At 42.9% G+C, this 16,260-nt stretch overlaps 1 protein-coding gene across 10 annotated transcripts in view; it reads right to left on the bottom strand.

The window, feature by feature from the left end:
• The window catches only part of AKAP13 (A-kinase anchoring protein 13), a 213,160-nt gene that overhangs the window by 64,222 nt on the left and 132,678 nt on the right, over positions 1-16,260 (bottom strand). The window contains exon 1 of one of the 10 annotated variants that reach the window (XM_017805081.1): positions 8,602-8,818. The exons of 7 other annotated variants lie outside the window; for them this stretch is intronic. In XM_017805081.1, coding sequence (XP_017660570.1) covers positions 8,602-8,682 — 81 coding nt within the window. In that variant the 5' untranslated portion in view covers positions 8,683-8,818. Of the gene's footprint in view, positions 1-8,601; positions 8,819-16,260 lie in introns of those variants that run through there. 2 more of the 10 variants (XM_017805082.1, XM_017805083.1) reach the window with 2 other exon arrangements.

Genomic DNA, 16,260 nt, shown 5'->3' with positions numbered 1-16,260 from the left:
AGAAAAACCAAGACCCTCCTACCCTTGACCTGACAGGATGCTTTGACTAATGACCCACGTCCTTGTTTCCTTTCTCACTGAGATCATGGAACTTGTTACTGCAGTTGCTGGCTGGTGCTCCTCACTGCTCTGGCTGCGTCTCCTGCCTGTCACCCGAGGGGCTCCTGCCAGCACCTCTGCTCACCTCCTGCTCTCCACTCCCCCTGACCTGTCAGCTACTTTCTACGGCACATTTTTCTTCCTCAGGTTTTGTCCTCCTCCGTACTTCTGGGATGACAAAACAGGCTTGGAAGAGCCTCTGACAGGTCAGCTAGTCTCTTTCTGCTGCTCCAAGTCAGGCTCAGTTATCATCTGAGAGGTCTTAATCCAACGTGCCCTTAAAATCCTCCAGTGGTGAGGATGCCGTGACCTTCTCCAGTCAGCAGCTCTTGCTGACAGAGACAGGGAGGGAGCAAAGAAGATCTGAGAGAGGAAAAACGAGCAGGAGTCTCTGAGAAGAGGTGAAGGAGACACTGTGCTCTGCTGGAGTCAAGTCTCCAGGGCATCTCAGTGCACATCTCACATGGACATTCTTCCCCACTTCCATCCAATTTTACAGGCTGTTTTGCTTAGATACAATGTACAGTTCCTAGCAGTTACTCACTGACTCTGCTTATACATATATATTATATATACATTCATCCAAGATCCCATTACACCTCGCTATGCACACACATCTAAGATCCCACACACACCTGCATATCCATCTTCTCCCTTTTACATACAGCACATCTATATTAAGTGAGAGGTGGAGAGGGAAAGAGAAGCAGTCTGAAGTCTGAGAAGGGTTTTTGTAACCAAAAACTCAAACCAATGATTTTTTTGTTTTCCAAAGGGACACAAAGATGTTGAATTTTAACTGTTACATGGACAGTGGGTCACCATTTGGATTTTTTCAACAGAAGACACTCCCTGCTCTCAGCGAGGCTGTGTGGTATTGAACCTGAGCAACTAAACTTAACTGCAGAATTTATCCTTTTTTAGTCTTAAAAGAGCTGCAAAGTCAATAAATACCACTTTATGACTGTAAAATCAATAAATATCATGTTATTATCCTTTTCTCTCCAGATAAAGCAGAATCTATTTGCACCATAGTTTCTTACATTTTATTAAAGGCAAATCTGAGGTTGAACCTGAACACATGGAGAAGGACAAATGCAAATGTGCTCAAGTCCACACAAATGAAGGAAAGACCCAATTCAGATATAAAATCAAATTCTGCCTCCTTCTGATTTGCTTGCACCTAACTCCTTCCTCATCATATTGAGTCTGACCCTTCATACTTTTAAACAAATCTCCATTACATTTAAAGGAACTACTCCTGATTTTTACTGATATCCACTAAGGGAAACCAATTATTAAACATCCCGATCAATAATTAGCAAGAAAGTAAAATATAAGGAGGTTCAAGCTGTCTGTTAAATAAACTATATTAGGGTGAATTAACATTATATTTTTGCCCTTAATAGAACCAATTGAGTCATTCACTGAAAATGCATTATAGACATTGGCACTTTTTCAAAAAAGATTTGAGTATTTTTCCCATTTCCCAGCCAGCTCTCTCCTCAGCCCTGTGGCTTTGCCAAGTATTGAAAACGTCTGCTTTTTTCTGTTAAAAAAAGTAATGAGAGAGTAACACTGAGGCTTAAGGTGCTGCTTCAGATATGCCCTATTATGTACAAAATAAAACATTAAAACTAAATATTTATCTCAGTAGCCCTAATTCAGGAAAAACAATAATCACCACCATCAAAACACAAAGGAAACCACTACTATATACAAGTATTCCCTATGCCAAAACGAGCCCAGACAGGACTTGAGGGAGGTTTACTGAGTGCTCTCAGGAAACTGGGTGGTCTGTAGATACTCAAAACACAAACCCCACTATCCAAAGCTCAACACTGATCACTGGGATCCCTCCTCAACACCTGATTTCTGTTTGTGTTTACTCAGGACTAGTGACTACAAGTACAAACAGAAAGGGCTGGAGAGAAAATTACCTTTATAAAAGCACCTCAACATCAGGAGTAATGCACTAGTATGAAGAAATTTGAAATGAGGTTGTCTTGGGATTTTGTGGACATGTGAGCCTTAAATGTGATAAAACTATTCCTCTCTTCTTCCCTCAGTCTCTGTTTAGCTGAGAGAAGCCCAACAACAGGACCACAGGCTGGTGGCCACAGAAGATGATAAAAGCCCCACACACTTTCTGATTATAGCCCACTGATTCCAAGCATCCCAAATCTTTGTGGTGGGAGTGGAGGATGCTGTGGTGTTCTGATGGCAGAGGGAATATGAAACAGCCTCTGGGAACAGAGTTTCAATACAGCTTTTGAAGAAATGCCAGGAGAGAACCAGCTATTTTCCACACAGAAGCCTGAATGTGTTTATCTGCAGCTCAGACACAGAATGAATCATGGAAGCACGTCCCCAGGCACAAAAGACTGAATCCCAAAGGATTTTGTGTTTGCCTGTGAAACACTAGCAGACTAAATGTTCAAAGAGGGCTTTAGGACACCAGCTGGAGCTGCGAGCAGCCGACGGTTCGATTGCTCTTTCTGGGCACACACACGTATTTCCTGACTCTGAGACCTCTTCCTGCAGACATTGAATTTGAAACTTAATGTGACTTAATGGAGAAATCTCTTTGCATAAGAAAAGGCCAGTGGTGGACAACCTGTGAGACAAACAGGGCTGGGGTGTCCTCCCTCTCGCAGGAAAAGTGACTGACCCCAGACTCTGTTCCCAGGCTCTTCTTTCCTCTCCCCCTGCACGAGGGTCATGGCCATGGAGCTATCTAATCTCCTGCACTGCTTGAAGTCCTGTGTGGTGCCTGCCTGTGAAAACCAGGGTTGGGACCTCCTTCTCAAAGACATTTCAAAAATATCTGCTTCTAGCAGAGCAGTGTGCTGGAGGGTTCCTAGGAATGGGCACCTTGATCCCATGTACCTCTCCTACCTTTCCAGCACAGAAAAGTCCTTTTCTCTCCCTCTGGCTTTATTTTAACTCTTCTTGCCTTCCATCTCACAACAAAGAGAACACAGTGACCTCTCAGGAAATCTTCTGCTACTTTAGAAGTTTGCACTTGCCAACCTCACTGGTAGTGATATAAATCAACACCTCCAGAGCAGAAGGAACCACATGAATTTAACTTCCATTTCCTAGCAGCTCTCTAGAGATTCCTCTTCCCTCCATATTGTTTTAACTTTGTCCTAAATTTACAAGTTTCCATTTCTCTCCTTTTCTTTCTCCAGCTTCCTGACTAAGATCTACATTGCAGTTAAAACCAGATACTACTGCTGATAGGAAAATACTTAGGAGACTAATTCTAGCTTGCTTAGTGTTTCATTAGGTACCTGTACACTTACTGAGCAACAACTGACATACCAGGGAAGATTTGAAATATCCACTGTAGAACAAAAATAGTAGAAAAAAGCACAAAATTTTAAATTCAATTGTAACTAATTTCTTTAATAATGAGAAATGATACAATGATTTATTTTTTTTTAAAAATATATGTAGACCCTCATTTTTTTCTAGGAACTCCCTGTTCCTGAAAATTTCCTGTAGGATAGTTTCATTGAGGAAATTTGTACACGTAACTGGAATTGAATGTTTATACTGAACAACTTTAAACTTTACAATTCCATTTACAATGGAATTATCCAGTTGCCTCTAATTCCTGCATTAGAAACGAAAACAGCAGTTGATTCACCCCCTTCACAAAATCCACCTCTAAAGATCCTCCAAACCTCTTTCAAAAAGAGCATGAAGAATGGGGCACCTGGGGAAGGAATTTCCACTGTTTTCCTTCAACATCTGTTGCTGCAGAAAAACTCCATATACACGAAACTCATAAGAGCAAAAAATCACTGCTTTGGCAATCATCTTGCCAGACAATATTAAGAGCAGACATATCAATTTGCTTGCGAATTCCAGATTTATTTTTTATTTAATTTTTTTTTGTAATCTCCCTGTGTATTTTCTTAGCTTTGGGGGAAGATATTAACATGTGGATGCAGAACACAAAGACATTCTCCAGTGTATGCCAAAAGGGACAACACTTGCATTTCTTCAATGATTTCTACAGAGATTTTTCTTTTAGTACTGTGAATACATGACAGGGAGCTTTTTACCTTTATAGAACTGGTGACACCATATCAGAACACTTTTTCAAGAAGACCCAAAGTGATCTCGCTGACAGCAACAAGCGAGCAGTGCTGTAGGAAACTCATTAAAGGATTACACCAGAAGAGGCTCCTACCACCACAGGACATGTTACATGACCAAATAAATCAGCAATTTGTGGTGTAAGAGCAATGCTGAATTCCTAGAGTGCGTTTTTTCCCCCTGGCAAAGTTCCAGCTGGGGAAAGGAACGTGTGCCCCAAATACATTTTCCAGCCCTTGGCACTGGGATGTCCTCCACCAGCAAAATTAAGAGTCCTGGTAATGACAAACTTTAATTAAGCTTTAAAAATAACAGCATTGGCTTTGCATAAATACCCTCTCTTGACTAACTAACATATGTGAGCAAAATTCCCACAAACATGTGTGTGCCTAAGGTGAAAACACATTAACTTCATTTAAGTTGTCCTTCCAGTCCTAATTCTACACGAGACACAAAGAGAAAAACTCAAAAGCTGTCCACATCATTCTAAATACAATTCTCACCTTCTTCAATAACCATAACAGCGTGGACAGATGTAGGATTAAAGTTCAGAATTATTTTAGGGCCGCAAAGATTGATGGACACTGTGTACCCATCACCGGGGGACGGCGCTTCCCTCAGATGAACAACCCCAAAGAAGGAATGAACTTGCTTATGTGTCGATAAACCAAAAACATAAAAAAGAAAAAGTTAAGTAGGAAAACACACAGTGGAAGGAACCCTAGTTTCAGTTAATTTGGGGACCTTCTCCACATAGAACTTCTAGCTCAGGATGCTGCAAATGACCCTTTGCCTTAGGTGGGCAGGGTTCATTCCAGAGGATCGTCTCCGATGCTGAGGTAGAGCTATCAGAGCAGCCAGGGAGCAGAATAATTCCAAAATGCCTTAATTAATTATTAATGCAGGTTTTAATTTCACAAATAATGTTCTGATCTTTAACTGGAAGCCAAATGGGATTGGTTCATCTGGAAAGCAGATAAAACAAACCTCAGTACCCCAGTTATGAAAAAAACTTACACCTACTGCCTACACTTAACAGTTTGAACATTCACATACAAAGGTAAAATGCAGATAGAGGCAATAAGCAATTATAAAACATTCCCAGCTGCAATTGCTCAGTCTCCCATTCCCAAAGTAAGCCCAGTTCTTACTTCCTAACTCTGTTCATCCACACTTGAACACTTGTCTGACTTCACATGCATTTGAAAGGTGCCAGCCAGTGTGGTTTTCGTATTCTGTCCCTAGATAGTTATATTTGTGGTAGCAGACACTACATAAAAATGAGACAGGGCTGCCAACACACACATGGGCACACTGAGACTTCCCATTTTGGGCTTGCAATAACACAGCACAGACTGCTTTACCCTGCACGTAGCTGCTCAGAGCTCAGCAAAATGTTCAGACAAGGAGACATCCCGCATACCCCACATCTTCTCCCTCATCTGCTACAAAGCCATCCCAGCAGGAGCAACGATGGCAAATTTTTATGTCATTTCTGCCTCATCCAGGCTTCCCTGCACAGTGGCAAACCACTCTGTTCAGGGACCAAGTTCATCATGGTTGCATTGCTGCAGCAGCCAGTGAAGAACACGGAATTACAGAATGGTTTGAGTTGGAAGGGACCTTAGAGATTAACCAGTTCTAAAGCCCCTGTCATGGGCAGGAACACTTTGCAAGAGACCAGGTTCCTCAAATCCCCATCCAACCTGGCCTGGAACACCTCAAGGGATGGGACATCCCACAGCTTCTCTGTGTCAGTGCCTCACCTCCATTACAGTAAGGAATTTCTTCCTGGGATGAAGTCCTACCTCTGACATAGAGGCTGGGACACAGAGTAACCTGCTGCCTCTTGCTTTTTTCTACGTGGGGAAGAAGAAGAAGCTATGTTAAAGCCAAAAATAACTGTGTGCATCAACCCTCAAAACTGCTGAGGTTGATTTTTTTCATAACTCTATAAGCCACTGTTTCAGGCACAATCTAAACATGGAAAATTTGAGCCTCAACACAGTGACCCTTCAGAAGACACGTGCATTGCAAAATAATCAGCAGGAATCAAAACTCTTTTATGACTGTAAGAATGGTTGCAGTCAATGCAAACATAATCCCATCTATAAGCATTTAATACCCAAAATGACACAAGATCTTTGTTCACCACTTGTTCCAGTTGTCCTTCTCCACCAGCTGATTTTATTTTCTATGTTATGATTGAGTCACGATTCGTGGAGGTATTTAAAAGATGTGCAGACGTGGCACTTGGGGACATGGTTTAGTGGTGGGCTTGGCAGTGCTGCTCAATGGTTGGACTTGATCTTACAGGTCTTTTCAACCTAAACAGTTCTATGATTCTATGATTACTGAGTTCTCTGTCTTGAAATGAAGCAAAGAATCTATTCATCTACCACTCAAAGAAACTACATCTTGCCCAAGTCAATCTGCAGGCCAAACTGAAAGCTGTTTGGTGCTTTGCAGGTATCTTGCTAACATTTCATTCAGATCAAACACTCTTGATGGATCTGATTTGGGTTCGCTTTTGTTTTAAGAGTATTTATTTGCTTTTCAATACTTGACACTTAAGCCTTGTCCTCTTAACTCCCCAAAATACAACTACCTAGATAATGTACAGTTTTATTTCAGTATTTTAATTAAAACCAAACCCAACAAAATCCCCGCCCCCAGCTCCCTCATTAAGGGCCTGATCCAACTCCCATTAACGTCAAGAGATGATCTGCCACTGACGCACTCTGGTGCTGGCTGGGATCCCTAGATCATCAAAATTTAATTTCATCTACCAGTTATGTTACAGAAACCAGATAAAACATGAAGAACAACTGAAAATTGAGCTAAAGTTGATCATAGCTATAGCTGTCACCAGCACCCTCCTATTTTAAACATCTGCAGCCTGTACAGCCCGTGTTGGGAGCAGCAATGCGTGCACACACACACACATATATGGACACTGAGTCATTTGCAGGGACAGACAGTATAACCCACAGTTTTGAAACTCAGTTAGGAAAATACTAGTTGGAACTAACAAGAGACACATTTTGTTATAAAATCTGAGCTTTGCTGAACAAAAACTAATTTAAGGAACTGGTGACATCAGAAATACTGAAGTCAGATAAGTCTAGTGAGTTACATTTCAACCCAGGCATTCAGATACTCTTTATAAAGAGAAAGACTGTGTATTTTATTGGCAACCAAGATTGTCAGGGATACCAGGTCTTCTTCCAAGAATTATTAAACAGTTATTTCATAGAAGTAGAGTGTGCACAATACGTCAACATTTTTAATGACTCAGAGGGTGTCTAGAGACTGAATACCATGGGATTCAATCCTCAATCAGCATCATTAATATAAGAGTTCAAAAATACTCAAAAAAATTGAGTTAGTAGAAAAAACAACTTACAGTTATTCGTGCCACCAAAAATGACAATACAATACTTTCATGCCTAAACCGAGCAAGTTAACAAAAGCTAAGTCTATTTTAATGCAGATAAAGTAGGACAAGAATCAGTTGAAAATAAATTTGTTACATGTTCTCATCTTGACTTTGAAACAAGAGCATGAAGCAAAAATCATAAAAGAGGAAGCCATACGATCAGGCACGATCCCACTGCTTCAGCTAAGAAGAGGAAAGAGAAAAAGGGAGAGGGAAGGGAAATGCTCTTCCAGGAGTTAAGATCTCTGAGTTGGGCTGTGTTTTGCAGTCCCTCTGGCTGCTCTCCTATTTCCATTCACTCTGCCAGGAAACTGCTGAAGCTCCAAAAAGCTGTTACAGAGACAGGACATTCCCAGACTGCCATTGTGCCATTTGGTGGAGCACTTGCTAATTTTAGATTAGAGGAGGAACACACTGGGACAATTAGCCAAGAACCACTCCTGACTCTTGCTCCAACCCATCCTCAGACAAAACTCACACCCAAACAACAAGACTGACAACAACACCCTTCAAACACAAATGAGAAACAGAGGGAAAGGAGGATCCACCATGCCTTTTTTTTTGACAGAATACATCTTTCAGGAGACATGTGCATTTCAACCCCATAAGCGACCACCGGAAATGAAAACCTATTGCACCTTATGCAGAAAACCCACCTGAGAGGGTTTTAAATCAGGAGGGAACTGTTAAATGACAGAGGACAGGGAAGATGGTCAGGGAGTGATCCCAAAGAGCGCATGCCACAAGAGATTATCTAGCTCCAGAGATAATAATATTTGGTATGAAATGGTTTGATAACATTCAAAACCATCTCCATGCTGAAGGGCAAGAGCTGTCCCACCTGCCCCTCCTCTCTGCACCACCCAGCTGGGGACACGAGTATAGTGAGGAACAGATCGATCTGTTGGAGATAGGGAAAGGAACCCGTAAAGAAATGCACAGAAACACCATACCTTTAACAACACAACATCTACAGTCCTGTCCACCTTGGAGATGTCGCACAGGCTGTATCGCCTCTTGTGGCGTTCGTACATTTTGTCCAAAAAGCTGGGAGTGAAGGAGCAGAGCCCACCATGAACCCCGGGCTGACCACGGCCAGGCACACTCCAGACCTCTCACATCCGTGCTCGGAGGAGTCCCTGTGTCTCAGCACACCAGCCTGTCCGAGCTTCTCAACAGGAAAGAGAAAATCCCAGAGCTGCGACCGGCTGATAAAGTCTTCTCGGAACAGATTTGCTTATACAGGCAGATTTGCTTATACAGGCAACGCAGGAACTTATAGCAAACAAAAGATATTTGAAGACAGCTTTATACATATAGGATTATTTTTTTTGCAACTGCTAAGAATGGTATCAGCCTTCCTGTTATAGAAATAATAATAAAAAAATGTTTTCCAGACAACTTTGATATCCAAAAAGCACCAGAATTAAAATCCTGCCTGAAAAGAGAACAAAAGCCAGATGTGTGCAGCAGGAACCCTGACGCTCCGAGAGGAAAGGCAGAAGGTAGGCTCAGCCACGACGGGTCTAATTCAGGAAAAAAAGAAAAACAAAAAAAAGCCAATCACAGTATCCAACGTAAATACTGTCACCAACGTGTTTTGTCTTTCACGCCCTCATTCACTGAAAGAAACAATGAAAAAAGGTACTTTCCTCCTTTCTAGTCAGTCCACTCTTCATAAGGCAGGAGGGCTCGGTTTTGCATTAAGTTTAAATTTCTGATGACAGCACAGGGCAAAAGGAAAGAAAATAATGAAATAAAGCCACTCCCCTCCTGATTTGGGCTGGGACGTCACTACTTGCCTTTTTAGTCCTGCACCAGTGTTCTCCCAGCTTTCAAATTTACTGTGCAGTTGTGGGAGCATGATTCAGAGAGGAAAAAAAAAAAAAGAGGAGGGAGGGGGGGAAGAAAAAGCAGCAGTTTTTCTTTGCCAGCCTCTTCCACCTCCGGCTGCAGGCACTCAGTGTGTTTGCTCGGTCCAAAAGGAGACTGAGAGCAAAGGGACATGTTTTTGGAGAGGTAAAAAGACTCTTCCTATACCCTCAGGCCAGGTGAATCAAAGACAGTTTCAGGGTTAATGCTTTCCCAAACCAGGAATGGAAACTTATGATTTAATCAGTGCACATGGAAAAAAAAATTAAAAAAAAAATAAGGAAATCAGCCATTTACTTTTTTCTTGTTTTGTTTGCAACACAGAGCAAAAGATTTCAACAACTTGTTGTCCAGAAAATACAGTTTTCTCTCTTTTTTCCTACCCTGAAAGGCAGAGCTTTTTTTCCTTAAAAAAAAAAAAAAAAGAGAACACAAAAAAAACACCCTAAAGTTTTTCATGTTTCTAATGTTGGGCCAGCTCGAGCAACTCTCTGCTCTCAATAGCTCATTCACATCAGCTGGGCCCTGCACGCTCACTGCCACATGGCTTCCTGTTTTCAAACTGCCCCCTTGCAGCCCCCTCTGCTTTCCACCCCACCCTGACCTCTCCAGGGATGAAATCTTTCCATACTTTCCTGGCTTTAGACATTCTCTCATTCACCGATTCAAGAGAGAATGGGGGCGGTTCAAAATGGAAAAAAAAAAGGAAAAAAAAAAAGAGAGAAGAAAAGGGGAAGTGGGGTCTTCTGTGACTGGGAGTTTGTAGCAACCAGAGCTTGCTGCTTTGCTAAATAGAAAAGCTGAAAATGCAGGAATTTTTAATTGCACGCTGCAAAGCAGGAAACACAGAATTGGAAACAGTACTTATCAACCCAACATTTAATTGCTGATCTCCAAAAGCTGTCCTTGGCAGCCCTGGGCAAACTGGCCCACCTCCTGCTGCTGGGATTTGCCCCACTCCTGGAGCTTAGTTAGGGGGTTGTAAGTCTTTTCATCCAGTCCCATAGGGTGGTCCTGGTTGTATAAAGAGCTTTGTAACCACCAGTTCAAACTCTGGCAAAGGTGACTCAAACCCTGAAGCTTACTGAAGCATATTTTTCAGCATCTGAGTGCAAGATGAGTCTTCCAAAGGAGATCCAAACCCATCTGCTGCGAACAGGCACTCCAGCTCCTCTCTTCCCAGTGCTACACAGTCTTCTGACTGCCCCAAAACATTGCACCGCAGCCTGCCTGTGAGTAACACAGGAACTGACTCCCCTCCACACCCGTTTGGTAGAACACCAAAAAACAGGAGTTTACAGAACTACAACGTACTATTTTGGGCTCCTGGATAAGACACCCCTGATCCTACAGTCAGATTACACAAAAGCAGAGTTACCCTTCCAGACTTAGCAGATTCAGTAAGCAAGCGAAGAAGGGCATCTTTTCCTAAGACTTGGTGACACAGTGGCCAACCCCCAAGCCAAGGTCCACCGTGGGCATCGCTCCATGGCCGTGTCCTCATGTGCTGGATGGGCTGGGGACTCACAGGGGATGAGCTCCCCCAGGTTAGGGACACAGGTAAACTCTTACCTACTCAACGCGAGGTATCTCCCCCCACTTTCACCAGGCTCCAGTCTCTCCCTCACAACCCAAAGCTTCACCTCCACCACACCACCCGCTGAACTGAGGAGGACCTCCTCTACGAGGCTCTCTTACAGCTACAATCCCTGGCTCGAGATCTCAGCCAATGACTCTGTTTTCTTCAACAACAAGCAGAGCTTCTGCTTTCAGTATTAGGACACACACGAAATGTGGTCATACTTTGGGGACTTTCTGGAGGCACCAGTTTTCTCCACAAGTAATGAATCCCAGCAATCATGTGCCTGTCGAGATGAGGAATCAGAAATGGCTGTGACAGCATTCCAGCCCTTCAAACACTACCATAAAAGGCAGGGATTTCCTCAAATCTAAATTTACAAGACAGGAACCTATAAACAAAGTGTGTGAATTTAGTTCAGGTGTAAGAATTTACAATAGTCACTGTGCCTTAATGATGCTCTAAGGTTTCACTGCAGATATTTTTGTTTTCAAATCAATTTAATTATGGCTGCTGGCATAGACATCCAAGATTCATCCAAACAACAACTGCACAACTCTGCCCAGATGCTCCTTTCAAAGGATTTCACCTTTGATCCACAGAGGTCCTCTGGCAACCAGAAAGAGATGTTCAGCTGCCAGGCTCAGGCAATGCCCACCTTGCAGAGGAAACTGCCAGGTGAGCATCCCTACGAACTGCGACAGCGCATCTTCCACGGAGATGCAAGACAGGTCCAACTTGTGGCTACACCAACACCCAGCCTTTTGTGGCTCCCGTTATCTCAGCCTTCTGGCGGGTAAGGAGAAATGAGAAACACCTCCAGCCAAAGGAGATGGGAGAAATGCTGAGAGATGTACAACTTTCATAGCAGGAAGTTTAAAAGAGGGGGCCAATTTTGGGATGGTCAAAAACCACAAGTAACCCAATGTGTGCTTTCATGGAGCAGCAGGGAACTGAAAGCTCAGGTGGAAGGTGCAGACAGGTGGCAAGAGGTGGCCAGACAAGCTGTCAGACCAGTGCCAGGTTGGGTGACTGGGCACAGGATGTATCCCAGGACTTGGTGCATGTCCATACCCTACCTGTGAATCAAGGTGATGACCTGCCTTCCTCCATAACCATGTGTCTTGATCTAGTAAAGCTTGTCCACTTGACAACCCTACACCTTGACTCCTACATCTTCAGCCACAGAAGAAAAGAATCAACACAAACAAATAAATAAATCAACAAAACCCCTCTTTCCCTTCTCTTTTTCTTCTTAAATTTAAGCTTCCAAATCCCTAATCTGTTCCAAGAGTTTTTTCTGTGGTTATGTTCCTGACTCACAGCCAAGATCAGGAGGCCAGTGACGACTACAGACACCCAAAGTCCATCTCATCTTCAATTCCAGACTTTACTGTTGAAGGGGGGAGAAAAACATAATATAAACAAACAGAAGATAATGTGCCAGACACATTCTCCCTTGGGAGACCACCACTCTCTTCCCACATTAGGTGGGGCTTTTGCTGCATTGTTTCAGGCTAGAAATCTTGCCTTGCACACAGCCTGACATCCACACAGCACAGAGAGCAATGCAGAACCCAGACTGAGCCCGGACGGAGCAGAACAAAGGTTTCCAATCTCTTTTGTCCAGCTATTTAAGGCAGTCCTTGAATGCCATACAAGTGTTTAGACAGTATATAGTATTTATGCTCTGAAACACAATGAGCCAGACAATCAGAAGATAAAGATTAAATTAAAGAAAGCCTGCTCTAGCAAGTAAATAATTCTCTTTTTTTTTTGTGAGTTGCTCAAAATGGAGCGGAGACGTGAGCAGCAGCCCCGGCCACCGGCTGCTGATGCGACAGTTCTGGGCTCCTTATTGAAAACATCTGGAAGTGCTGAGCTGCTTTGTGCAGACAGGAGTTTGAAACTATCCAATCGTTTCATATCCAAACCAAAGTCCAGCGCTGCGGATTTCAAGGGAAGGAAAAGAGGGGGAAGAAAAAAAAAAGGCACTTGATCACACCATATGATCTGTAACTCATCCAGATAAAACTCCTCCTCCACCCGCTAACAGACCTCTTAATGACAAGGAAATCATGGTTATCCTGAAACAGACTGAACTATTGTTATCTGTTTCAAATTACTTTTGCCATATCGTTATGAAACACTGAAAATGATGCAATCTGCAGAAATACTCAGGCATATTAACTTTTTTCACTGTGGCTCTGATAGGAACTAATGGAGCAGTAGATGAAAGGAAAAAATTCTGCCCATTTTAAGCAAGTCAAAACCCAGTTTTGGGCACTAAACCCAGGATATAATAAATTCATCAGACAGTAAGAGAGAAGAATTACAATTTCAACTGCTCTTTTCTTAAAAGAAATCAGCTTTTTGGAAAGAGTTTTTAAAATGTTATGTTTCTGGCACTTGCACAGATAGACAAAACAAATAGTTTTTTTCCTAAAACTAAATAAGGCAAAGGAAATCTGCACTCTAATGCTGCAAAGCCTTTAAGAGGAGCACGTCCAATCTGGAAGGGAGTGCACATCCATCGTGTCTGCCGGGAGGCAGGTCAGCACCCACACAGGAGAAGACCGAGGTGGATGCTCAAATGTGGATTTTGAAGCAGACCAGGCAGCTGCTGACCATAATGAGCTGACCATAGTGAGCACTCACACCACAGACCTTGGTAGAGAGCCCTGGCTGATGACAACGCATTTCTCAGGTTTCCAGGAGCATTCCAAGACTGAGAGGAGCTTAGTGACCGACCTGCTCCTATCCTGCCTGTCAGTCTACATTCCTGTGATGTGGTGGCACTTTGGTCCAGAGCTGCATCCCTGTGGCCATGGCAGGACCCACCACTGTCCCACCCTCTTCAAGGGGTGGCCCCAAAAGGCTGGTTGTGATTTTGAATTCTTCTACAAGGTAGGGCATGGAAAGAAGAGGAATCACAGAGAGGGACATGGGCAGTCCCCCATGACCAGCCATCACAGGGATCCCATCCATGGCAAGCACTGTGCTGCTGTTAAGGGGGAAGGTCAGTGATGCAGCAACAAACCTTCACAATCCTGGTCCTAAAACACCTCGATATTCGTCAGTTTTATTTAATCCTTGGGGCAAATCATTCACAGTACCAACAAAAGTTTTATTCTCCAGCCTAGGCAGCCCTGACTCTGCCAAAACTTCCCTGTTTAAATCATATCTTCACACAAAAGTCTGGAGAGAGACATTTCCTCCCAGAGCAACACCATGCTTTGGGACGACACAACTGAGCTGAATTTAACATCCAAACAATCCACCATCCAGCTGCAGCCTGTGCTTGAGCTCAAAGACAGAACCATCTAACAAACAGCTAAAGAGCCATGGGGGAATGAGGAGCGCTTGGAAAGCTGTCAGACACATGGATACATGGAGCGTGTGTTTTGAGAAAATACAAAAACACCTTGAGAGACCTTCAGCCACTTCCTGACCTTCCCTTTTCTAATATTTCTCGGAGACTCAGTGTACATTTTTCAGGAATTTCCATTGTCCAAATAACCTTCAGAAAAATGCTGAAGCTTTGGTCTGCCACAGAGCATTCCAGAGGAATTCAACTGCCCATCTTACTGCTCCCAAATGGCTGCAGGAGAAACACATCCCACGCAAGAGATTAGCAACCCCTCAGCTGACTTTACATCACTTTGCAAGATCTAGTTCTTCCTTTACCAAAAATAACCGCAAATCGGGATGTCTGGCTGGCTGAAGTGCTGTGGGATCTTGGACCACGCCACAGATATTTATTTAGTGTGTTATGGGAGTTGAAATACTTCTGCTGTCAAACACTGGACATTTTGCATTGCTCTGTGAATTTCAACATCCTGAAGGTGGGGAAAGGAAAACACAAGTGGATAAAGCAGGAACAGTCCCCAAAACAGGCTGTAAAGGAGCATCTGAGCAATGAACTACAGAAGGAAACCAGTCTCCCAGAAGCAACCTGTGCTGCACATCCCCTGTGTCCTCCAGGATGTCAGCTGCTCCCATGCTCAGCCACTTCCTTCCCACCAGGACACAGGGCCTACTGACCTACAGATTGGGTCAAACAGAAAAAAAATGGTGTCTTTCATAAAGAATAATACAATTTGCAACCAATGCATCTGGATGGAAGATAATGCTTTGGGTTTCACAGCTGTCTCAGCCCAAGCTGAAGCTGCTGCTGAAGAAACAGCATTTACTTCTTTGATCTCGTTCAACACTAAAGTTGGTCATGATAGCTTTGTTAAAGTTTCCCTTCACATTCTTCAGTTGCTGGTAATGAACATGTAAATTTTACATGCACACAATGAGCCACCCATCCCAATTAGCTCAGTTAGAGCACAGTGCTAAAAACACAAGGTTGTGGGTTTGATCCCCATATGGGCCATTCACTTAAGTGTTGGACTCAATAACCCTTACACAGGTCCCTTCCAACTCAGAATATTGTGATTCTGTGATAATCTTTGCTAATTATGGTGATTCCACTCTAAAGGCAGGATTACAATTTCTGGGATCTGGAAAGATAATGATATAAATGAAAGTATTTAAAAGAGTGAACTGTATATATAGGAGTTTTCACACCATTGTAAGCTTTATGTAAGTCACTTGAAATTGGTTTGCACCGGCCATCCACCAAATACTTGAAGGCCTGCTCAATCCACATGATACCCAATCAAGCAATATCTAGTAACTCATCCTACAGAGGAGCTAAGGAAGAGATCAGTACATTTGAAAGAAAAAGGGTATATTTCTTTACCTACAAAGTTGACAAATGCAAAAATCAAAGGAGTTTTTCATTTTTATCTCATTCATAATAAAAATCTTCATTCTGACAGACCTGGGATAGATATAGGATATAAGAAAGTACTGATTTACACAAATCTCAGGAAGAGTAAAGCTCTACAGCTCAAGACATGAGGTTAAAAATTAGTATGAGGTTAAAAATTAGTATGAGGTTTTGTGCAGGAAAGCAAACCACCTCACATTTCCAGAGCGCAGAAAACATCACTGTGTTATGAAATGACAGCATGACCCCCATTGCTGCAGGCAGGGCACAGGAGCAGGCAGACATCACTCCAGGATGCCTCAGTATAACATGAGATCAGTGCCATGAAACGTCTGGTGGATGCTTCTATCAGAAGAATTATGTAGTTAGCCAAAAAAAGAG

The sequence above is a fragment of the Lepidothrix coronata genome, unplaced genomic scaffold (genome assembly GCF_001604755.1).
Source record: "Lepidothrix coronata isolate B3197 unplaced genomic scaffold, Lepidothrix_coronata-1.0 Scaffold11, whole genome shotgun sequence".
Lineage (NCBI taxonomy): Eukaryota > Metazoa > Chordata > Aves > Passeriformes > Pipridae > Lepidothrix > Lepidothrix coronata.
This window is presented reverse-complemented; position numbering and strand designations above follow the sequence as displayed.